Source organism: Pogoniulus pusillus, chromosome 26 (genome assembly GCF_015220805.1).
Source record: "Pogoniulus pusillus isolate bPogPus1 chromosome 26, bPogPus1.pri, whole genome shotgun sequence".
Lineage (NCBI taxonomy): Eukaryota > Metazoa > Chordata > Aves > Piciformes > Lybiidae > Pogoniulus > Pogoniulus pusillus.
Genome location: NC_087289.1, coordinates 12,268,647 through 12,292,130, shown reverse-complemented (window position 1 = coordinate 12,292,130; position 23,484 = coordinate 12,268,647). Strand labels below are relative to the sequence as shown.

The following is a 23,484-nucleotide window of genomic DNA, read 5'->3' as shown; positions in this document are numbered from 1 at the left end:
GTCTGAGTTGCCCACAAGTGAAGAGGCTGTGAAATTTGCTGTGATCTGAGTGACTTTCCAAAAGGATGTTTGAATTAATTTGTATCCTTGGGAATTCTGCTGTCTCGGTCCACACTGTAGGCTGATGCTGCCAAAAAGTCCCTCATCCTTCTGGGGAAAGTGACAGTCCTGATGTGGAGACATGCCCAGTGGGAATGAACCATTGTCATAGAATCAAGCAGCTTGGAAGAGACCTCCAAGATCATCCAGTCCAACCTAGTACCCAGCCCTAGCCAGTCAACCAGACCATGGCTCTAAGTGCCTCATCCAGGCTTTGCTTGAACACCTCCAGGGACAGTGACTCCACCACCTCCCTGGGCAGCCCATTCCAATGGGAAATCACTCTCTCTGCCAACAACTTCCTCCTAACATCCAGCCTAGACCTCCCCTGGCACAGCTTGAGACTGTGTCCCCTCGTTCTGTTGCTGGTTGCCTGGCAGAAGAGACCCAACCCCACCTGGCTACAGCCTCCCTTCAGGTAGTTGTAGACAGCAATGAGGTCTGCCCTGAGCCTCTTCTTCTGCAGGCTGCACACCCCCAGCTCCCTCAGCCTCTCCTCACAGGGCTGTGCTCCAGGCCCCTCACCAGCTTTGCCGCCCTCCTCTGGACACCTTCCAGCACCTCAACATCTCTCTTGAATGGAGGAGCCCAGAACTGGCCAGAGTAGAACTGCTACTCCCCTTCCATCTGACAGCAGCTGCCTACAAGTTGCCAACCTTTGGTGTTCAATTTCTGCCACAATGAATTTGACCAGGCAGCCCTTAGAGACTCGGTGTTTAAACCCCTCAACCAGCCCTGCCTTCAGTTTTAATGCTGCTCCTACAAGCACCTCTGATGCAAAGAGCAGGTCAGGTTCTCTCTTGGCTATTATGGGAAATATGATCTTTCCAAGGAAGGGCAGCATTTACATCCTGAAAAAAATCCCTTCACTGCCTTCCAATCTCCTCAAGGTTTCAGCATCCTGAACCATCTGCCCTCACCTAATAACACCACATCACATCAACTGATCAGTCTTCTCCTCTTTGTTCCTAGGTAGCCTCCACCGAGCTGCTAAGCTGTGTTTGCTTTGGGTGAGGTACCGCGCCACGCCGCTGTTGTTTTGCTGGGGAGCACTTTCCGACGTTTCACTGCCTTGGGTAAGACATTTTTTGGTGAATCATTACGCCAAAATGCAAAGAAGGTAACTTGAGAAAGATGCTTATGTTTCTGCAGCGCTTTGCAGCAGATGTCTCCTATTTACTGCTTTATTTTATTGCTTAATGACTGGATCTGGAGTAATTGAACAATTTGACAGATATTTATTTGTGAAACGTGATTCATTTAGTCAGACATTGTGAAAGAGTTTCATGCCAGTTCTAGAGATTCTGGTAGAGCTTTCTAAAGATGCAAGCATTCAAGTAAATTGCTCATGTCAATAGCACATCCACTTTTTTACTGTTCTTTACTGCACACAAATATTTGAGTTGACAAAAAAGCGCTGGTGAACAGACTACAGGGACTTCTGAACTTTAATCAACCACAAGCACTGGCAGGGTTCAGAAGTAATTTCCTAACTATGAATCACCTGCAGACAATGAATCACATACTGGAGAAGATTGCCAAATAAAACAAGCCATCATGTATAGCTTGCATTGACTGGACTATGGAAAGGCCTTTGATTCACCTAGCTGAAAGAGAAGCTGTGATGAAAGCACTGAAATAAAGGCAGAAAAGAATGTAGGAATCCCAAACCACATCTGCTAGCAGTGAATGGCGACATTTAAGTTCGACAAGGAAGATAAAAGAGACTAAGCAAAATAGCAGGCAAGGAGAGACACTATCTTACTGGAAAAGACTTGCCTGCAGAAGAACTTCACAGAGCATTTCTGGGAAGAAGACCTTAGCTTAACTTCAACCATATGTGCGAGCTCAGATTTCGACTGCAATGGAGCAGTTGTCTTTTCTGAAGTAGCCAGTGAACCTGGGTGATTTTTAGGGGAGCTGAAACGTGGGGAGAGCAGGGAAGACAAATGGTAAGGGACGACTGAGGAGGGAAGTCACTCCCTCAGCAGTCAGGCTGGCACTCAGTAAGGTGAGCAGAAAGATTCTCCAGCGATGTCACAGGCCAAACTCCTGCTGAAGAAAGGGTGTCTGGTTTCTGTCTCTAACAGAAAAGGGGCAGGTGCTAACAAACAACAACAACAACAAAATGGGATCTTGTATAATGGTTTTCAGAGGCAGTGCTGAATAAAGGGATGGTGAAATAAGAGAAGTCCTACCACAAGGCAAAGAAATAGAAGAAGGAAGAAAAATGACTTTTAAAATACTTACTTTCTTATGAGAAGTATTTGGCCATTCTTTTCCACGCAGTGAGGCAAGAGCTGCTAAAGCAATGACAGTGGAAGCAAAAACACAACAACAATACAACCACCAACAAAAGCCCTGCAATTATCTAGACTTTGATGATTCCCCTCTGTTTGTGCCAGTATTCAATAAACCCTCAAATTGCATGCTGTAGCAGGAGAGTGGATTTACTGCAGCCAAAATCATCGGAGTGCAATGAATCAAGACAGCCTTACCACGCTGCCCAGGTCTGGCTCATCTATTAATTCCCATGTGCTAAAAAGAAAAAAAGGTAAAGCAGAATTTCAAAATCACTGTAGAAACATAGGATGGTTTTGATCAGAGGACACCTCAAAGATCATTGAGTTCAGCCATCAGCCCTACACAACAAAATCTGTGTTCCTCAGCACCACCTTCTACACAGCTTTTAAATGCCTCAAAGGATGGTGAATCCACCCTTCCTTGGGCTGCTTGTTGCAGGGCTTGGGAATCCCTCAACAGAAGAATGTCCAATTTAAGCCTCCACTGGCACAATTTGAGGCTGTTTCACCATGTTGTACTGCTTATTACTCAGAAGATACTAACACTCACCTGGCTGCAACCTCCTTTCAGGGAGCTGTGGAGAGCAATAGTCTCCCCTCATTCTCCTGTTCTCCAGTCTAAACCACCTCAGTTGCCTCAGCTGCCTCTCATAAGACTCGTTCTCTAGACCCTTCACCAACTTTATTGCTCTTCTTTGGGCATGCTCCAGCACTTCGATATCCTTCTTGTAGTGAGGGGTCCAAAACTGAACCCAATACCTGAGGTGCAGCTTCACCAGTGCTGACTTACCAGATAACGGAGAGAAATTTGCTGCTGGCAAGTTACAAGAGAGAAACTTGCTGCTGGCTGCTTATGAGAACCTAATCACTGGTACAGAAAGAATTAATTAAGGTCCTACTTGTTTCTTGGTTACTCAAACAGGCAATAATTGGGATCACAGAATTGTTTCAGTTGTAAAAGCCCTGCAAGATCATGGAGTCCAACCACTGACCCAACACCACCAGGTCGACTAAACAATGACAGAATCACAGAACCATGCAGGTTGGCAAAGCCCCTCAGGATCACCAAGTCCAACCTAAAACCCTACTCTACAAGATTCACCTTAAACCATAGCCCCAAGCACCACATCCAAACCACCCTTAAACACATCCAGAATGGGTGACTCCACCACCAACCTGGGCAGCTCATTCCAGTGCCTGGCCACTGTCTCCGTGAAAAACTTTTTCCTAATGTCCAGTCTAAATCTTCCCAGCCTCATCTTGAGGCCATTCCCCCTTGTTGTGTCTCCAGTTACCTGTGAGAAGAGCCCAGCACCAGCCTCACCACAATGTCCCTTCAGGTAGTTGTGGGCAATGTAGATGTCCCCAAGTGCCATGGCTACACATTTTTTAAGCATCTCCAAGGACAGTGACTCCACTTCCTCCATGGGAAGCCTGTTCCCATGCCTGACCACTCTTTCAGTTAAGAAAGTTTTCCAAAGATTCCATCCAGAAGCTCAAAATCTGAGTTTTCTCCCCAACAGCAGCCCAGCGAGGAGCTGCAGTAGCCCTGCACTTGTGTACTGGGCTGTAAAGAGTCCTCTTGCTGGGGACTTCAGAGTTGCCCAGAGTCACTTCAGACCTTTTGCTTTCATCTGTTTTGAAGAGAGCCTGCTCTGAGCTGGAGCAGGGACCCTGCGCACTTCCCCTTGCAGCCACGAGAGAGCAGCCGGCAATTAGGGCTGGGAGGGCTTCGCACTGCTCTGCGAAGGGAAATAAATCACCGCCAACATTCTTCACAGGATTCCCTCCTCGCCTTACGCTCTTCAAAACCAAATTGGAGTGGGGAATGCAAGCCAGGCTTAACTAAAACCTCGCTACTTGTTTGGAGCCGCGACTTGCTGCGGGGTTCAGACGCGGATTGGTGCACGAAGGAGGTCGCTGTGAAGGATTGCCCTGGTGCAGTGGAAGGGGGAATATGTCCCCTGGCTTGTGATACCCTCCTTCAAAGCCAAAGGCTGCCTAATGACTGCTGGCAGCGTCGGCAGCCGTTCAGCGACGGCTTGCTCTCTACCTATGCTGTCCACTCTCCCTGCCTGCCGAATAATACTCAGGCATCAGCTGATCAAAGAGCCTGCCCGTGCAATGCAGCTGAAATCAGTTTGCCACACTTTATTTCTCACATGTTAGATACATGGATACGGACAAGGGATGCTGTGTGTACAAGCAGGCATGGAAAAGGAGGGGGGTGGGGGTGGTGGGCGCTGCCAGCAGGCGGGGACCTGTTGGTTGTTTGCTGCCATCCCCGATGGGGCACGATGTCAATGGTCTCGCTGAGGTCTGCAGCGCTCCCAGCAGGCATTAAAGCCTTCGTCAAGGTTTTACCTTTGTTTGCAGAGAGCTTATGCCAGCTTCTACTGTGAGGTTTGGGGCCAGCCCTATGGAAAAACAGACATCAATACAATAAGTAATGGCAAATCGTTTCTGCAGAGGCTTTGAGTCCCTGGACAGTGCTTGCAAAGATGCTGAATAGCATTTAAAAATGCAGAAATTTCTGTTCCCAAAACCTCAGGTCACACACACAAACCCTGCAGCTCACGAGGCACATGTTTACCTGTGTGGTCACCGCCATACATCTGTTCACAGGCATGTAAGAGCACCTCTGGGGGCTGCAGCATGGGTCTCAGGCAGCCTGCCTGGCAGAAAGCTGTGATCTCCAGGGTTTGATGCCATCCTGCTTCGCTGCTGAAGCTGCTGGTGACCTGCCCAACTCTGAGCTACTGGAATGTGTCTAGAGAAGGGCAACAAAGCTGATGAGAGGCCTGGAACACAGCCCTGTGAGGAGAGCCTGAGAGAGATGGAAGTGTTTAGCCTGCAGAAGAGGAGGCTCAGGGGTGATCTCATTGCTGTCTACAACTACCTGAAGAGAGGTTGTAGCCAGGTGGGGTTGGTCTCTTCTGCCAGGCAACCAGCAACAGAACAAGGGGACACAGTCTCAAGTTGTGCCAGGGGAGGTCTAGGCTGGAGGTTAGGAGGAAGTTGTTGGCAGAGAGAGAGAGAGATTGGCATTGAAATGGGCTGCCCAGGGAGGTGGTGGAGTCACCATCCCTGGAGGTATTGAAGCAAAGCCTGGATGAGGCACTTAGTGCCATGGTCTGGTTGATTGGCCATGGCTGGGTGCTAGGTTGGACTGGATGATGTTGGAGGTCTCTTCCAACCTGATCTATTCTATTCTAAAAAGCATATTCTGGCTGTGCTGCATCTCTACAGTACATATATAGGTGTGGCTCCATACATATACAGTATCACTATGCTGGGATTGGTGTCCTTCCTAGTGAGCGAGGGCATGGGCAATGCCTTGCTACCACTGTAAGCACCCTCAGCAAAAGTGTTTTGGTTCTTTGGTTTCAACTGTGAGGTGTCTCTGAGGGAGAGCTTCTTGACTCCAGTACTGGGTTTGGGACAGCTTTCTGGTGAGAAATGGAGAAGGAAGAAGAAGGGCTTGTAGTAGGAATTAGGTTCTCTGCCCCACATCCTCAAATGCACTGAGCTCCCAGTGAGAGTCTCTGGCCACTCCAGCTCCGCTCCTTGGTGCTGTCCAATTGGAGCCTTTCAACAAGGACAAAGCCTCCCCAGTTTTAAAAACAACAAAGTTGTTAAGCACAGACTGAACCCTGTGTGTTTTTTAATATCTACTGCCTCTTGCAGAGACATTCTGGCTCCAGCCATTCAAGCAGTTTCCTATGACTTGACTTCAAACCCAACCAAGAACAACAGCACCCACCGGCTCTGCCACGTGTTGGCCCGCGTCGACCCCGGAGCAGGAGACACACAAACCCCACCCGGAGGAAGGCACGTGGACCCCCTCCAACACACTTCAGCCAAGGGTAATTTCAAGTCATCTCCTTATTCCCAGGGTTAATCACAGCCATGATGGTTGCTGTCATTGTCAGTGAGCAATAAACTCTATCTCCACGTTGACATGATTATAGATGCAATTAGACCTGATAGCCGCATATAAGTAAGTAGTATTGTGTGCAATAGTGCCTGTATAAATAGTTTAAGTATATAAAATTAGGAAGGAGAAAAAAGCAGTATGATGTGCAAAGCTGTGTTTGAAACTGTGTCAGAGCCAGAGTATTTCCAGTCTTGCCTTTGGGAGAGCCAGCCCTTAATTTAGCTGCTGTTTCATTAAGGTTATTATGTGGAGTAATAGCACTTGTTAAGTCTGTGCTTTAATATTAAAGGGTAAGGAGTAAGAAAATCTTTCTTAACACTTGATAAATACTTAATACCTAGTCAAAAAAAAAAGTACTTGTGAATGCATCCAAGTGGCAAAAATCATAGAATAGATTAGGTTGGAAGGGACCTTAGAGATGATCCAACCTCCCTCTCCCTGCCATGAACAAGGACACCTTTCAAATAGACTTATGAGTCTATTTGAAGTCTTGCTTGAGGCCTCATGCAGCCTGGCCTTGAACATCTCCAGGGAGTGGGAATCCACAGTCTCTCTGAGAGGTTCCAGAATCTTGCTTGAGGCCTCATGCAGCCTGGCCTTGTACATCTCCAGGGAGTGGGAATCCACAACCTCTCTGGGAAACCTGTTCCAGAGTCTTGCCACCCTCACACTGAAGAATTCTTCCTAAGATCCAGTCTAACTCTTTTCTCCCTCAGCTTCCAACCATTCCCCCATGTCCTAATGCTAGGCACCCTGATGAGAAGTGCCTTTCCAGCTTTCCTGTGGGTTCCCTTCAGGTGTTGGAAGGCAGAGAGTTGGTTCAACATCAAGTCCACAAAGTGTGCTTTGAAGGACTCTCATTGTGTTTAGTGGGGAGTTGGGGGGGGGGAATCTCCAAGTGAAGTACATAAATAGGTCTATTTCTCTAAATAAATTGGGGTTTATTGGTGGATATTAACAAACACCTTCGGGTGGTGCCAGGCAGACAGTGCTCAGGTCAAATTTATTCCACAGTGTTTTCTTGCTCCATTCATTTGATCATCCTAAACTGCTTTCAGAAGTTAAAATCCTTCCTTCTGATATATCTTGTACCCAGTAAATGCTGTTTATATCGACGGCAAACAAATCTTAACTGAGTCTATACAACTAATGTCTAAGTTCAGAGAACAAAAATAATCATTCCCCCAAGTGTTTAAGGTGAAATCAAGCTAGGATTGCAAAGGGCTTGGTGGAGAACAGCTTGTGATGGTGTGGGCTGACAGTCAGGCTGCTAAAGACACCTTCTGGATCTGTTTTAGGAATTGCTTATTAACCACTTCAATAATAAACAGAGAGATTAGGAGCATGCAAGAAAAGAGAAGCCAGTGGAGATTTCCCTGGATATCCTCTAGCATGACACATTTATTTCATTCAGAAATTCTCTGTTGTTGACTCTGTAACACGATTCAGTGTTTGCTTCAGCTAATGATTTTTTTTAAGGATCATTTATGGCCATTTAATGGTATAAATCCAGTGAAGATCTGCATGGTCTATGAGGACTCAGTTTACTTGTGAAACATAAACAATATCAAAGGGGCTGAAATCAGAGAATCTTTCAGGGTTGGAAGAGACCACAAGGATCAGCCAGTTTCAACCCCCCTGCCATGGGCAGGGATACCCTACCCTACATCAGGCTGCCCACAGCCTCATCCAGCCTGGCCTTAAACACCTCCAGGGACAGGACCTCAACCACCTCCCTGGGCAACCTCTTCCAGGCTCTCACCACTCTCATGGTGAAGAGCTTCCTCCTCCCGTCCAGTCTGAATCTCCCCACCTGCAGCTTTGCTCCATTCCCCCTAGTCCTGTCACTCCCTGAGAGCCTAAAAATCCCTCCCCAGCTTTTCTGTAGGCCCCCTTCAGATGCTGAAAGGTCACCTTGGAGCCTTCTCTTCTCCAGCCTGAACAGCCCCAACTCTTTATTTAGCGTTCACTGGTGAAGCTCTGCATGGTATATGAGGGCTCCATTTGCTTCTGAAACATAAACAATATCAAGGGAGCTGAAATAATTATTTACTTTTCACCATTGAGGTCCTGGATGGCCACACACCCCCCAAAAGTGCTCTTCAGTAGCATGGTAATGAACCATAGCTGTGGGTCTGATGCTGCAAAGCCAGTGAAGGATTTTACTCCCATGCATGGCTTTATTTGTGTGCTTTGGTGTCAGCAAGAATGGCTCCAAGGTGGGTGCTTAGCAGTGAAATACTTTCAGGGCTCTTCTGTATTTGACTCCTCTTCTTCTAGAAGCCTGCCCAGGCTCCTCTGGAGTGAAGTCTTCCATAGACCACTCAGTGGTTGCCAGCTCACCCTCTAGAGTCTGCATTTAGCAGTAACTATGTGTATCCCAGCTTGCCTGCTGAGGCAAATGTCAGGGTGTATTTGGTGGTTACTTTAACTGCATTTTAACCCTTTCTTAAAGCCATGGTTACTTTAACTGCATTTTAACCCTTTCTTAGAGCCATGGTTACTTTAACTGCATTTTAACCCCTTCTTAAAGCCATGGTTACTTTAACTGCATTTTAACCCCTTCTTAAAGCCATGGTTACTTTAACTGTATTTTAACCCCTTCTTAAAGGCATATGAAGCTGGGGGAGGGCTGTGACTACCAAGGAGAGATTACCCAGGAAAGCTGTAGAGAGAAATCACCCAGCCCTGCCGAAACCAGGGGCTTAGCAAGAGACAGTTGGTCCTTAAAGAGGTTCTAATTTCTGCTCTGAGCTACAAAATTGCTTCTCACGGCCGAATTTCAAAGCGGGTGAACAAAATGCAAGGGTAGGTAGTTCTGACTTCAGAAAATGAGTTTGAGTGGGTCCTTTCTCAGCCTGTAGATACTTGCAGGATTGTTTTAAGATACAATTGTTGTTAGGCATGTTTAAAAAAGAGCTTTCAAGAGCTCATTTCCCAGAACATTACCAGCCAACAGCCCTAACAGGCTCACACAACACAACAATTGTTGACTGATACTATGGGCTTTGCACACACACAACAAAAAAAAAAAAGAAGAAGAAGAAGAAACAAACTGTGATATGTTTTTTTGGGGAGATATATTTAGAGAGCTTTCTTATTGTTAAGAGCTTTAGGAACAATAATCAGTGGTATGTCATTCTGGTATTGTTAGCAAAGCCCTTTCTATTGAATTTTCAAGATGTTGTAAAGTGAGATTATGTGAGTAGCACCTCTGGACACTTTTTCCCATCATTGTGTTGGTATCAATCGCTGACTTCCACTGTTTCTCCTGGTATTAAATGAAAATGTTGTTTCCCACTACGCTGATTGGAGGCTGTAGAATGCATGACATAACTGATAACCCTACTGAGATTACGCATTGTAGGATCCGAGCCGCCCGAGAGAGAGTTGGACAACAAAGTAGGTGGCCGCTTGGCCAGGGAGGCAAAGTTTAAGAGCAAATGGACTGGGATCATTGTTTCAGCTGAAATGGAGAAATGTTATAAATGGATGATGGATGAAGCTGGTTCATCAGGTGTTAGGAAAAAAATGCCCCCTTTTTTTTTTTGTTGTTGTAATAATTATTATTGCTTGGTGGTTGCTTTTTTTCTGTAGGGAGAGTAGCTAGAATATATGTGCCCAGGGCAAAGTGCAGCCCTAAGGCACCCCAGCCTCGCTCACCCCTGGCAGAAACCCACACCCTGCTGAGAAGCCTGACATTTTCCAAAGAGGAAGTATTAAAAAGCCAGTGGTGAGAGTGGAGGAGGAGGAAGTTGAGCTTTGGAAGCAGCACTGAGCTGAAAAAGCCAGATTTTTTTTTTTCACTCTGTATATAAAATTAAAAGGGAGGAGAGGGGCAAATAATGAGAGGCTTTGAGCAAGCTTCTGTGCTACATACCACAGCAGCACCTGAGTGATGTAAACAGCAATATAAGGAGTTCCCTTAGAGAAATTTTTGGCTGGTGCCATTGCCATTACACCATGTCAGGTTGGTTTGGTTTTGCAGTTGTGCTTCAGAAGGTTTTTCTCTTTGGTTTGGTTTTTTTAGGAGGAGTTTCTTTGGGTTTGTTTTTTGTTGTTGTTGTTGCTGTTAGTTGTTTGATTTTGTTTGGTTGGAGTTTTTTTTTGGTAGGGGTGACTGAGCTGCTGCAATGCTGCTGTGCCTTCCTGCTTGTTATCCACACAGGCTGCTTCTCCTCCAGTAGCATGCCAGGTTTTGGTTGGTTCAAGACTTTTGTTGAGGATTTTTGGTAGGGTGACTGAGCTGCTGCAATGCTGCTGTGCCATCCTGCTTATTTTCCATGTTGGCTGCTTCTCCTCCAGTAGCATGCCAAGTTTTGGTTGGTTCAAGATTTTTGTTGGGGTATTTTTTGGAGAGGAATTTAACCCAGATCCTCTACCTGCCTTCCTTGGTTCTTCACACGGTGATTTTTTTCTTCCAGCTTTGCTCATTTCTGAGCTAACAGAGGGTGGCATGTGCAGAACTTGGCATATGACTGACAAAAAGGGGAAGGAGAGGTCACTGTGACTTCCCACTCTCTGACCTTCCCTAGAAGCAGTGAAGAAAACCATGGGAAAAATCCAGTTACAAGTCATGCTCCTGCCCTTTGGCATCTATCAGCCTGAGCTGTGTGCTCAGCTGGGACAGGGACAAATTCAGACCTAATTCTGGCATTCCTCACCTGATGGGAATGTTAGGTCCAAAAAGTAGTTCTCAATCTCCCATTCAAAGATTTTTATGGATGAGTGTAAAGCTGGAGTGAGTTGCTCTATGCAGTGGTTAAGGTTTTAATAGCTCTGAAGTAATAAAAGCAGGAGAACTGCTTCCAAAAAGAGTACCAGGGAATCGAGTCGAAACGTAATAAAGGCCCTTACTTTGTTACAGTGGATTGCAAAGTGTTTTGTGGGTTGTGGTTGCACAGAGCAGAGGGTCTGTGGATCCTTCTGAACTAAATTTTTATTTGCCTTCACATCTCTGGGAAGCCCCTCCTGAGACAGGCTAGGCACGTGGCAGTGTGCAGGGACTTCATGGTTTGGTCAAAAAAGGTCTTTAAGATGCTCAAGTGCAACCTTCAACCCAACACCACCATGCCCTGCTAAACCATGTCCTCAAGCGACATGTCCACATGTCTTTTTAACACCTCCAGGGATGGTAACCTGCCAACCCCCTGGACAGCCTGTTCCAATGCCTGACCACTCTTTCAGCAAAGACATTTTTTTCCCCTAATATCCAATCTAAACTTCCCCTGGTGTAACCAAAGGCCATTTCTGGGATTTTTCACACAAATCCCACTGAAGCTTAGGAGAGGTTGAATGCTTAAATTAATCTACACGTCTCAGCTTGTGGTGTGTTGGGTTTTGGTGTTATTTTTATTGCTGTTGTTTGGTTTGGTTTGTTGGTTTGGGTTTTGTTTGCTCTAGTGCATCAGCACTTCAGCATTCTTTATTTTGACCTGCAGCGGAGACAAGAACACCTCTGGAGGATGCTGAAGCCATGGCTGGTGTCACAAGGGCAGAGGATGCAGCTTACCACCCTTCCTCCCCATGATCATATTGTGGGTTGGATGAGACCTCTGGAGATCATCTAATCCAGCCTCCCCTGCTAACACAGGTATGTCTAGATCAGGTTGCACAAGAATGCATCTAGATGGGTTTTGAAAGTCTCCAGAGAAGGAGGCTCTACAACTGGGCAGCCAGTTCCTGTGCTCCAACATCCTTGAAGTGAAGAAGTTTCTCCTTAGGTTCAAGTGAAGCCGCCAGTGTTATAGTTTGTACCTGCTACCTTTTATCCTATCACTGGCCACCACTGAAAAGAGCCCAAATCCATTCTCATGACCTCCACCCTTTAGGTATTGATAAGCACTAGGAAGATCCCTTCTCACTCATCTCCAGCCTAACCAACCCCAGCTCTTTCTCCTCATAAAAGAAACCCTCCAGTCCTCTCATCATCTTTGGTGTCAGCAACTTCGAAGCAGGTGGCCTTGCAGGAGCTGCAGGCTGAGCACCCTCAGCTGTCTTACCACCACAAAGGTCTCTCACTCCACTTGTTAACTTTTCCCCGGCAATGTTTCTAGCAGGAGTTTCTGCACCAGCCACCCTTGGGAAAAGAGAGCTGGGCTGGCACGAGGGTGGGTGCTGGCCAGGACCAAGGAGCTGCATTGCTGAGTGGCCATGGTACACTGCTGCATACCTCAACCCAATTAGCACGGGGCTGCCTGGACCTTAATTGGGCCTGACACAGGCCTGTTAAAGAGAGGTTGCCCAGGAATTAAAGCACTACTTCTCCAGTTTGCATTGGCTGGCAGCGTGAAACGCGACACGGGTTGGGAGGCTTTTCTGTACTCCCCATGAAACAAATAAGGCACAGGTATCAAGCAGGCTTTGTTTGGGGGCTCTAATCATGTTAAAAATTGAACACTTCCACATGTGCCTGCTGGCACACCTACCCTTGCCTATCTCGCCTGTATCTGCCCCAAGGTACAGATGCTGAGGTCTCGACACAGCATAATATAGATGGAAATATATTTTCCAGATTGCCTTAGCACATGCTCATGAAAATGAGGAGTAAAGACCTGAGAGAAGCAGCTGGTGGAAATTTTCTTCCAGCCCAGAAAAATCAACTTCTTAATTACTGATAATTGAAGCGTCAAAATGACCACTAACCCCCTTCTCCCACTAGACCCACCCCAAGCTGGGAGGCCTGCTTGAAGACAGGCAAAAGTTTGTCTTAGAAGTGTAGCATTTCAGCACTTTTCTGCAGCTTTGCTGGAATTAATTTGTATTAAAATAAGGCAGGGGAAAAGGATCATAGAATCACAGAATCAAGCAGGTTGGAAGAGACCTCCAAGACCATGCAGTCCAACCTTAGCACCCAGCCATGGCAAATCAACCAGACCATGGCACTAAGTGCCTTATCCAGGCTTTGCTTGAACACCTCCAGGGATGGTGACTCCACCACCTCCCGGGCAACCCATTCCAATGCCAATCACTCTCTCTGCCAACAGCTTCCTCCTAACCTCCAGCCTAGACCTCCCCTGGCACAACTTGAGACTGTGTCTCCTTGTTCTGTTGCTGGGTGCCTGGCAGAAGAGGCCAACCCCACCTGGCTACAACCTCCCTTCAGGTAGTCATAGAGAGCAATGAGGTCTGCCCTGAGCCTCCTCTTCTGCAGGCTGCACACCCTCAGCTCCCTCAGCCTCTCCTCACAGCCCCTCAGCAGTTTCATTGCCCTTGTCTGGACACTTTCCAGTACCTCAACATCTCTCTTGAATTGAGGAGCCCAGAACTGGACACAGCACTCAAGGTGTGGCTTGCTGGAGGTGCCTGCTTTCAGACCCTCCACTCAGGCAGATGGAGTAGATACTGCTGGAGCTCCTACCCAGCACATCATACTTTGATATTTCCACAGCACCTTTTATAATAAACCTTCTCTGAATGGGGTATAGGTTGGACTTGATGATCCTGAGGGGCTTTTCCAACCTGGATGTTTCTGTGAGCTAGCTGGAAGGCAGCAGAGGGAGGCTCAGCAGTCCAGGAGTTTGCAGCACTTCTCCATTCATCTGAGCAAGGGGGAATCTGACAGAAGGTTTTAAAGTTCAAGGCACACATGGAACAAGAGGCCAAGCGGAATCGCTGAGCAAAAGCAGCTTCATAAATGCCTTTATAATAACTTCCCCCTCCCACTACTCTGCAAATGTGGCTATTAGTGCTGTAAAGCAGCAGGGCTGACACAGGAACGGTGACTTGGACACGCAGTCGGATGGAGGAGCCGGGCCAGGGTGAGCTATTGATTAATCATCTTGTCATGCTGGTGCTTTGTTAGATTCTCTAGATAGGAACTGAGGTGGCAATGTGCAGTTCCTTCGTCTAGCAAGGCTGCTGTATCACATGGGAATGATTTGTTGACTTGTGGAAAAGTACTACAGGGGTGACCGGTAGGATGATGCTGAAAAAAGCTAAAGGTCTCTGGTTTGGTTTGTTGTTTTTTTTTTAAGTATTGTTGTTGTTGGTTTTGGTTGTTGTGTTTTTTTTTCCTGAGGGAAAAAAAAAAGACTGTAGCAGAAAGCCAGACACAGCAGTCCTCCCTTAGCAATCTGTTTTCAGCTGGACAATTCCATCTGTGTGGTCCATCAGAGAGAGTATGAGACCAAAATGAGCCAGTTTTCTGTTTCTTTGGGGGACAAGTTAGCTAATCAAACCCGAGATTGCTTTTCCAGGTCAAACTCCTCTTGGCAGGGGAGGAGGGGGGTAACTCTGCCACTGAGAAAAGGCAGTGATGATCAAGGTAAGATCATAAAAATTATATAATAGTTTAGGTTAGAAGGGACCTCAATGATCATCTAGTTCCAACCCCCTGCCATGGGCAGGGACCCCTCCCACTAGAACAGGTCCCTCGAGGCTTCATGAATTTGAGTGATCCCTTGGGATATGTTTCACCCACCCTTTCCATCCCATCCCAGCATAGACAGCGCTGCTGAGTGGGATATTTTGATATGAAATTCCAAAGCTCAAGGCTCTTGATGGGAACATCAGCCTGGGGATTCAATGAGCAACTTCCTGCTGATCAATAGAGCTGGTTATGTGCAGGTTACACTAACCCTAGGGCTCAGCTCAAGCAGTACTGTAACAGTTATGTGATGGGAGTGTGAACCTGTAATCAGACCATTAAACCCAGAAGAAAATGCCCCACCCTTTCTCCACCTCCCCAAATCCCTTTCATCTAGGGCAGGTGAGCTGATAAGACCTGTCACTGCATCAAATTAAAGGGGAAAACGATCTGGAAAGTTGTTTGCAGATAAAACTAGACTTGATTAATCTATTTGTTCTCATTATTTGGCAGAAACCTTAACCCAAGTTTCAGGGTGACTTTAACTGCACTGAAAATAATGGCCTATTTATGCAATTACTTGCATGTACCTGAGCCATTGGCTCAGGCCAGTGAAGTGAGGACAAGAACATGCACACAGGCTGTAAGTACTTTTTTTCTCCAGATGAGATTTAGGCTTCCTGCAGAGAAACCATCGGTGTGCAGGGCTTAGCTTGCCACCAACCTGTGTGCGAGGCTCCAGAGCTGTGAGTACAAAACAATCAAGGTTTGAATTCAGCCCTGCTGATGCCCTGGCTGTTATGTGATGGTAAAACAAGTCACACACCACTGCTGGGCTGAGGACAAGAATCAAATTGAACTTCAGTACCTGGTAAGCTATGAAGGGTCTTCATGTGCTGAATCACAGAATCACAGCATTAACCAGGTTGGAAAAGCCCTCTAGGCTCATGGAGTCCCACACGCTGTGATTCTATGATTGTGAGTCCAACACCTTCTAATTAACTAGAACTGGACACAGCACTCAAGGTGTGGCCTGACCAGTGCTGAGTACAGAGGCAGAATAACCTCCTTTGTCCTACTGCCACACTGTTCCTGATCCAGGGTCCCTTTCAACCCAACCCATTCTATAATCCTATCAATCTGTGAATCTTAAATTGCACAACAAAGTCCAAGATTGATTGACTGCTTGATTCTAAAATGCTTCCTAGTGCCTCATCCTCAGCTGACCCTTCTCACCGCCCAGTAGGTGATATGTGCTGGTTTTGCCAAGACAAAACCAAGCCAGTAAAGAAACAACAACAACAACAAAAAAAAGAAGATGCCTTCAGTTTTGTAGTCCTTTATTTTTTTTTTTTAAAGTTGATCCTCCCCTAGTAATGTACTGAAATGCGTAACAGTTACATTGTACAAAGCATTTAAAGAAAGTACCTCAACTCGCCCATTATTTCAAAACATGAGATTATAAACAGAAGGAAAAAAAAAGAACAAATCTGGTCCCTTGCTAAAGGCAAAACAAACAAACACAAATCCCAAAAACGAACAAAATAAACCCCCAAACATCACCTCAAACAACCAGCGCCCAAAAAAATACCCCCTCAAAAACCAAACCAAACAACAATCCCCTCCCCTCATTTCCCCCCCCTCCCCAAAAAAAAAATAACTGAATAACTTCTGTTATTTATTTCTTTTTTTATCTTTTTTTTTTTTGTGTTTTTTTTTGTTTGGTTTTTGTGGGTTTTGTTTGTTTTTTTTTTAAAACATAAATTTGGAACACTTCATCTTACAAAGAGGATTAACATGAACATAACATCACACGAGCTCGCAGACGACCAGCATAAAATATTGGGTACAGGTTTCTTTTTTTTTGTTCTTTTTCTGGTTCTTTTTTTCTTCTTTTTTATTTTTTTTTTAATTTTCTTTTATTTGAATGAATTTGTTTCTTTTCCTTTCATCTTTTTCATCAGAAGAATCATGCTCTCGTGAAGAAATCAATAACTGTTTATACAATCGAATCGATTTACTGCATTACAAACCAAAAACTCCTAAGTTGCATCTATTAGTTAATTCATTAAAAGCCCCCCCCCAAAAATAATAATAATAATAATAAAATAGAATGAAATAAAATTAAAAACGACAACAACCAAAAAAAAAAAAAAAAAGAGGAATGTTAAAAGAAAATTTCCAACACTGTTTTGCACTCCCATATACACAGAAATCAGTTCACCTCACTCGTTTCGAAGGTTAACATAAGGTGGTAGGGGTTGGGGGAATGGGGGGGGGGGCTGGAGCAGTGCTGTTTGTTATTCCCAACAGTGCTATTTGAAAATCAACAAACCATCCTTTGCCAACAAATAAATACATGGTACACGTAACACAAAGGAGAAATTGGGGAGGGGGGGGGGGAAGGAAACAACAACATAGTGACATGATTGTCAAAAATCAAAAGCTCCTTTACAATGATTCGGGTTAGTGGTGCTGCCGATGGACGCGGTGCGGTCGCGGGATCATCTGGATGATTTAGCTTCTTGGAGTGGTGAACATTCATAGTTTACAATATACACAAGCCTCTTATGTATTGTTTCTCAGAGTTTTGGTTTTGGTTTGGTTTTTTTTTCCCTTTCTCTCTCTTTCTTTCCTTTTTCCTTTTTTATTTATATATATATATATATATATTTTATTCCTTTTTCTCCTAACAACGCAGAGTTGAGAAGGCAAAAAAAAAAGGGATTAATGGAGAGAACAAAAAACATTCCCTGGTAACTTCTCTCTACAGTTACGCCGGAGAGTGTGCATTGGCCAGAACTAGTTTCTCTCTTGGAAGGGCTAAAAAAAAAAATGCATAAAGCTTGAATGAAGCTTTGTAGATAAAGAATGAGGATTTGTAGATAAAAGCGACTGTCCCCAGTCCTGTGGCAAACTCTCTTATTAAAAAAACAAAGAAAACAAACAAACAAACAAACAATCAAACAAAGAAGCAATCAGTTCAGTTCCTACTTTAAAGGAGTGCCCATGTGTGTGTATCAACGCAGTCTTAACCCTTTTGCCCCTGCCCCTCAAAGCTGGGTGAACTGGAAGACAGACACCTTTATCCCGGCCCTAGTTTACATAATCCACTGGGGGGGGGGGGGGGAAGAAAAAAAAACCCAAACAATTAATTACTTCTTTTTTTTTTTTCCTTTTTTAAAGTCGCATTGATCCTCCAGAAGTCAGCAGCTGCCTTTGCTGTGCAAAACAAAATATAGTGAGAATAAATAGGTTCTTTTTTTTTTTTCTTTTAAATTCTTCAGTTTAAGGTCACTCAGACTTTACATGAGTGACCCTGCAGATTTATAAGGCATTCTGCTCAGCAGTCTTTTGTGGTTTTTGTTTTTAAATAGTCACCTAAAAGAGCCATGCTACTGGTGTGGACTTGGTCCCATCCTCGGTGAGCCTTGGCGGTGTCATACGTGACTGATGGACTGAATGGCGCTGGATTCTGCGGCGGCTCTCGCCATGCTGTGCCACATGTTGGGAGAACTGTGGGATGCGGAATGCAGGGAGTCCTTGTCGGAGAGAGACAGCATCATGGCGTATGCCTGCACGGGGAGAGAAGGAGGACGAAGAGATCAGAGATCACTCAACTCTGGCCAGTTCTGGGCTCCTCGATACAAGAGAGATGTTGAGGTAATGGAAAGTGTCCAGAGAAGAGTGACAAAGCTGGTGCACAGCCCTGTGAAGAGAGGCTGAGGGTGTGCAGCCTGCAGAAGAGGAGGCTCAGGGGTGATCTCATTGCTGGCTACAACTACCTGAAGGGAGGTTGTAGCCAGGTGGGGTTGGTCTCTTCTTCAGAACAAGGGGACACAGTCTCAAGTTATGCCAGGGGGGTATAGGCTGGATGTTAGGAGGAAGTTCTTGCCAGAGTGACTGGCATTGGAATGGGCTGCCCAGGGAGGTGGTGGAGTTGCCGTCCCTGGAGGTGTTCAAGAAAAGCCTGGATGAGGCACTTAGTGCCATGGTCTGGTTGACTGGATAGGTCTGGGTGCTAGGTTGGACTGAATGATCTTGGAGGTCTCTTCCAACCTGGTTGATCCTATGATTCTATGATTCTGCAGTTGTCCATCTGCAAGATTGGTCTAGTAGAAAGCAAGCAGTTATTTCTGCTGATTGCAGGGGGAAGATACAAGGGGATTCTATGTTTATAAAGATACAAAGGGTGTGTGCCAGGAGGATGGAGCCAAGCTCTGCTCAGTGATGCACAATGACAGGACAAGGGGCAATGGGGGGAAGTTACAGCATAGGAAGTTTCATTTAAACATAAGAAGGATTTTTTTTCCCTGTGAGGGTGACAGAACCCTGGAACAGGCTGCCCAGGGGGGATGTGAAGTCTCCTTCTCTGGAGAAATTCAAAACCCGCCTGGATGTGTTCCGGTGTGATCTGCTCTAGGTGATCCTGCTCTGGCAGGAGGGTTGGATTGGATGAGCTTTGGAGGTCCCTTCCAGCCCCTGACATTCTGTGATTCCACAGTTTAGGCTACAGCTGCTGTTCTCAGCTTATTTGAAGAACATCAAAATGCATTAGGTAAAACCACTGTCAGCCTTTTCACTGACACTTTGGACTCATTAATAGCAATAATAAGTTCTGCTTTCATCTGGCTTCACGAAGCTCTGAGAAACCTTTGATTGTAGACAAGGTCCCAGAGTCTCCTTTGCCTTCAGACTCTTGGCACAGGAGGCTCTTTTCAAGAGCCTGAGCAATCAGATTGTCCCTTGGCTGGTCCTGTATTTCACCAAATACCACAGTCTCCTCTGCTGACCTTTTCAACAGGCACATGCTGCAGTTTTTAAAACAGGAATCTCTCAAAGGGGCTAAAAAGACTCATTTTAATTAATGTTTAAAAAAATACCAAGAAATAGCACTAGGACCTCAGTCTATTTACTGCTATTTTTAAAACATCCTGAGGTGGTAACATCCAAAACTTCACAATAAATACCAAAAAGCTGAGCCAGCCAGAAGATCAAGTCACATCCCTCTGAGGCTGCAGCTAAACTGTCTGAAAGCACAGTGGGGCCATTGCTTGCTGAGACATTTCTGTGGGTGGCAGACAGGAACGAAAACAGCACAAAAAAGCAAGCCAATCCTCCCTTATCAAGGACCAGAGCACCCCATCAGGTCTCCTGGGGGTGGTGGGAGGTTGGGGCAGGCTGAGGTGTGCAGATGCAGAGCACGGTGGTGCCTGCTGAAGCTGGAATGACCCTGCCTGCCACACCCTAACAGCTGAACCCTTTGAGTATTTGGCGACAATAACGTTTTAAGCGAGTTAAGCTTTTACCTGGGACTTGGATTTCCTGTACAATGGTTGTTTTAGGTCCTCTGGCAGCTGGGAAGTATTGAAAGCTGCCAATTCAGCTTCGCTATATTGATTTTCCTCCATTTTCCTCATTTTGAGGCTATCTGTGAAGTGCCTTATGTGGTCCAAAGCCGTAAGTCCAGTCTTACTGTACTCCTCCTCTTTATACCTACAAAAACATCAGGTTTTAACATCAGTTCCATAGTCTTTTCTGTGTTTCCTTGTCTTCTGATTTACAGATCTGAGCAATCAGCCCTTTTTTACCTGCCAAAAACACATTGGAATTGTGATGCTGAAACAAAAAACTAACTCTTTTTTTTCCTTCTGAAGAGGTGGGTAGTGGGAGCAGGGAAGGGGGAGCTTGCCTCTCTCCTGGTGCCTCCACAGCCTTTCACAAGGACGGTATGGGAGCTCCAGGCTGGTTTCTGGAGCAGATAGTGTCTCTCCCATGAACGTTTCCTGTCTCACCCACAACCTGACAATAGCTGCCTGAGCGCATTTAATTTTCCCCTCAAGAGCTACAGGCTGCACGAAGAGACAGAAAACAGGCTGGTAATGACCCAAAGACAGAGCCAGGTTGCTATTGTAACTGGGAAGCTGGCTACTTGGGACTGGTTCCCACAGCACAGGGTTTGGTGCTGGCACTCTTGTATGGTTCATTGTTTGTATTTCACGTATCTGGCACACCAATAGCCGGAAGGAACCAACCTGCCAGGGGAAGCTTTGCAGTTCATGTCCAAAGTACTCGTTTCCTCGTAATCCTCCTCTGGAGTCCCCTCATGCACGTCACTCGTAACAGGCTCTTTGACTGCTTTCCCTGCTATTTCACTCTCTTCATCCTCTTCATCCATCATTATTTCATCTTCTGCCTCTTCGTCATCCAGCAAATCCGAGTTCTGGCTGGCTACCATGGCTTTGTCATCCTTAAAGTGACTGCCATTCATTCTGAAAGCACCAAAACAAAACTCAAGCAATAAGCACAGAGCAGTTACAAAAGCTCCTCAGCAGCAGACTGTTGTAGGCAGAACTGAAAAGGATCTCTCCCAGTAGAATAAAGTGATTTCTGTCTTCTACGTCTTGTTTAGCTTCAGACATTTAGGCAGTACTGGGGAAAATTCCACTCAAAAATCAGTGGGATGTTACAGTACCATCAGCATGGGACTTTCCTGTTACCCTGCTAAAACTACTGTTCAGGCAGAGGTACGTTCAGACATCCATTCCAAATTTCCTCACGCGCTATTTCACCTCATGTTCCTAATCCTAAGCGTATTCGGGACAAAACAACTCAAGCTGCAAGGGCCAAGAACTCTGAAACTCAGACCCAGCCTTTTTCAAATGGCATCCAGCATTTCATTCAGGGGTTTGAAGTCAAAATGACACGCACAATTCATTTTGCACAGTACCACCCACTGGGAAGCTCTACTGCTTCACTGAAGGTGCAGGCTGAACACATGGGAACCTAAGAAACTTTAGCTGAAGACTTGAAGAGCCATCTGCAATATTACCTCCAGGCTGAACTACATTATCAACTGATTTGAAGGGTAAGAAGTAATGAAAAGAAAGGTCATATAGCTTTTGGAGTGCATTTATTCTTCTTTAATGAGTAATTACAGCAATACACACATGGAAAACCATTTGGCTTACCCACTGCTCTTAACACTGTCCTTTGCTTTCAGACAATGACTTCTCTTAACTACTTCCTACAGGATTTTATCAAGGACATAACACCCACACTGAAGCAGGGGCTCATTTGCTAATGGTCTCAACCCTGTAGGATTCTGATCATTGTGGCCACTTCATTAAATGAGAACTAAAGAGATTTGTCATCACCAAGTTGACAAATGCAGGGCCAGAGGTAGCAGCGATGTGAAAGCGCTCGCTGGAGCCCCAGGAATTCACGCCACCAGCCTATCAGCTCTGCTGCGATACGCAGTGCCGAGGCCTTGATTCATCTATTGTTCTCACTGTGCAAAAGGTCCTTACTCTTCCAGGAATACAGTTACCAAAATGGAAACTTTATTGTCCACCCGCAGCTTGCTTTAGGCTCTGCGTGCTTCAAACTGTGCGGGACAATATAGAACAGGCCAAAAGTTGGAGCGAGATAAGGATGAGCCTAAGTGGGGTGTTTGGGGTTAAACCTTTGACTTTGCTATTGCAGCAGAGGTGCTCAAAGCTGGTTTCTTATATAACAGCAGCATCATTTTCACAAACACAACAGAGTTCCATCTATTTCCCAAGCAAATTCCAGTTTGCTGTCACCAGTTAAGGACCGCGTTAATAAAAAGCTAAGGAATGGTCTGTTTATATCACGGCATCAAAAAAAAAAGGCTGTGCAGAGCTGGGAGAGCTGAAACAGCCACCCCCCTCCAAGATAATCAGAGCAGTATCTCTTTATCATCTTTTATTTAAATAGGCAGAAATATGAAATTGTTGAGCAGTTTGGGCTGCCAACTTGCTTGTTATGCTCAATTGGGGCTGCTAGAAATGAAAGGGAGATGGACTACAACCAAAGTAACAAAAGCCATGTGATTAAGAAAACAGATTCTCTAATTATGCTTTCAAATGCAGCAATTTGCCAGGGATAAAATATCCATCAAGAGCAGTCTGAAGTGCCAAATTTAGAAAGGAAACACTGCACAACCCAGCAACCTTTCCACTTTGCTGACTTCCTGTCGGAGGACATGTTGAGACCAGATGTGCAAAGGAAAAAAAACCCAAACCCTCGTTGCCAATCAAGCTGGAATGAAATCTGAACACGCATGTAATCACTTAATCCAATACTTTTGTGGCAATTGCTTTACGTCCACCATTTCCATCCCTTCACCAAGGCATCTGGAAATTGAGAGGATGGGGAACTTTGTCACCAACACTAAGGAATTTTTCATGCTGATAATGTGATGCCAATTCCAAAGAGCAAAGAATGCATATTGCAAAGCCAGCCTCAAAGAAGTATGGTCTAGCTGATGCGTGTACCCATGCCACAGCCTTTTCTGCTTAGCAGTATTTTCCTTAGCTGAAAATATTTAGAAGTGGTTTCTCTTCTCTTAGTTCAGAGGAACAGAGCCACTCGTGTACTTAATAAATCTTAACAGGAAAAAGTCACTCACTGTGGACTACCAACACCTACCCATGGCCTCACGCATTTTTTTGCTAGTCAGCATCTTGCTTGGGATTGAGTTACTTAGAGGAAAAGACTTGCAGCTAGAAACCTCCATTTGATCCAGGAATTTAGCTTAGTCTACTTTATTAATTACACACTGGCATTGCATTTAAACCGTAAGGCTCTCTGCATTTAGCCACAGGATGTAGAATTCACCTGTTCTGCCGAGAGAAGTATAACGAGGCGATTTTTCAGCAGACTTAAACCAAGGAATGGGAACTTGAAACTAAGAACTCCTTGTGCAAGGAGAAAGTGTTCCTAGATGAAACTTCTGCCCACCACCTGCCACTGGAAATAGGCTCATACGCAATAGGGAGGATATCAACACGTTTCATCCCCTAAGACACCAA

The 23,484-nt window shown here is 45.4% G+C and overlaps 2 protein-coding genes across 22 annotated transcripts in view; one reads left to right on the top strand and one right to left on the bottom strand.

The window, feature by feature from the left end:
• Positions 1-23,484, top strand: part of LOC135186859 (multiple epidermal growth factor-like domains protein 6) — a 380,712-nt gene that overhangs the window by 334,512 nt on the left and 22,716 nt on the right. For 12 of the 15 annotated variants that reach the window (XM_064164997.1, XM_064164994.1, XM_064164995.1 and 9 more), the window contains 4 exons: positions 1,072-1,175; positions 6,090-6,268; positions 11,781-11,932; positions 18,025-18,111. The gene's annotated coding sequence lies outside the window, so the exon portion shown is untranslated. Of the gene's footprint in view, positions 1-1,071; positions 1,176-6,089; positions 6,269-11,780; positions 11,933-13,821; positions 14,294-18,024; positions 18,112-23,484 lie in introns of those variants that run through there. The other 3 variants (XM_064164986.1, XM_064164988.1, XM_064164987.1) reach the window with 2 other exon arrangements.
• Positions 18,088-23,484, bottom strand: part of MECOM (MDS1 and EVI1 complex locus) — a 56,377-nt gene continuing 50,980 nt past the window's right edge. For 5 of the 7 annotated variants that reach the window (XM_064165002.1, XM_064165003.1, XM_064165004.1 and 2 more), the window contains 3 exons: positions 20,683-20,919; positions 19,957-20,143; positions 18,088-18,222 (listed from right to left, as the gene is read on the bottom strand). In XM_064165002.1, coding sequence (XP_064021072.1) covers positions 18,088-18,222; positions 19,957-20,143; positions 20,683-20,919 — 559 coding nt within the window. Of the gene's footprint in view, positions 18,223-19,956; positions 20,144-20,682; positions 20,920-21,555; positions 22,807-23,484 lie in introns of those variants that run through there. The other 2 variants (XM_064165005.1, XM_064165007.1) reach the window with 2 other exon arrangements.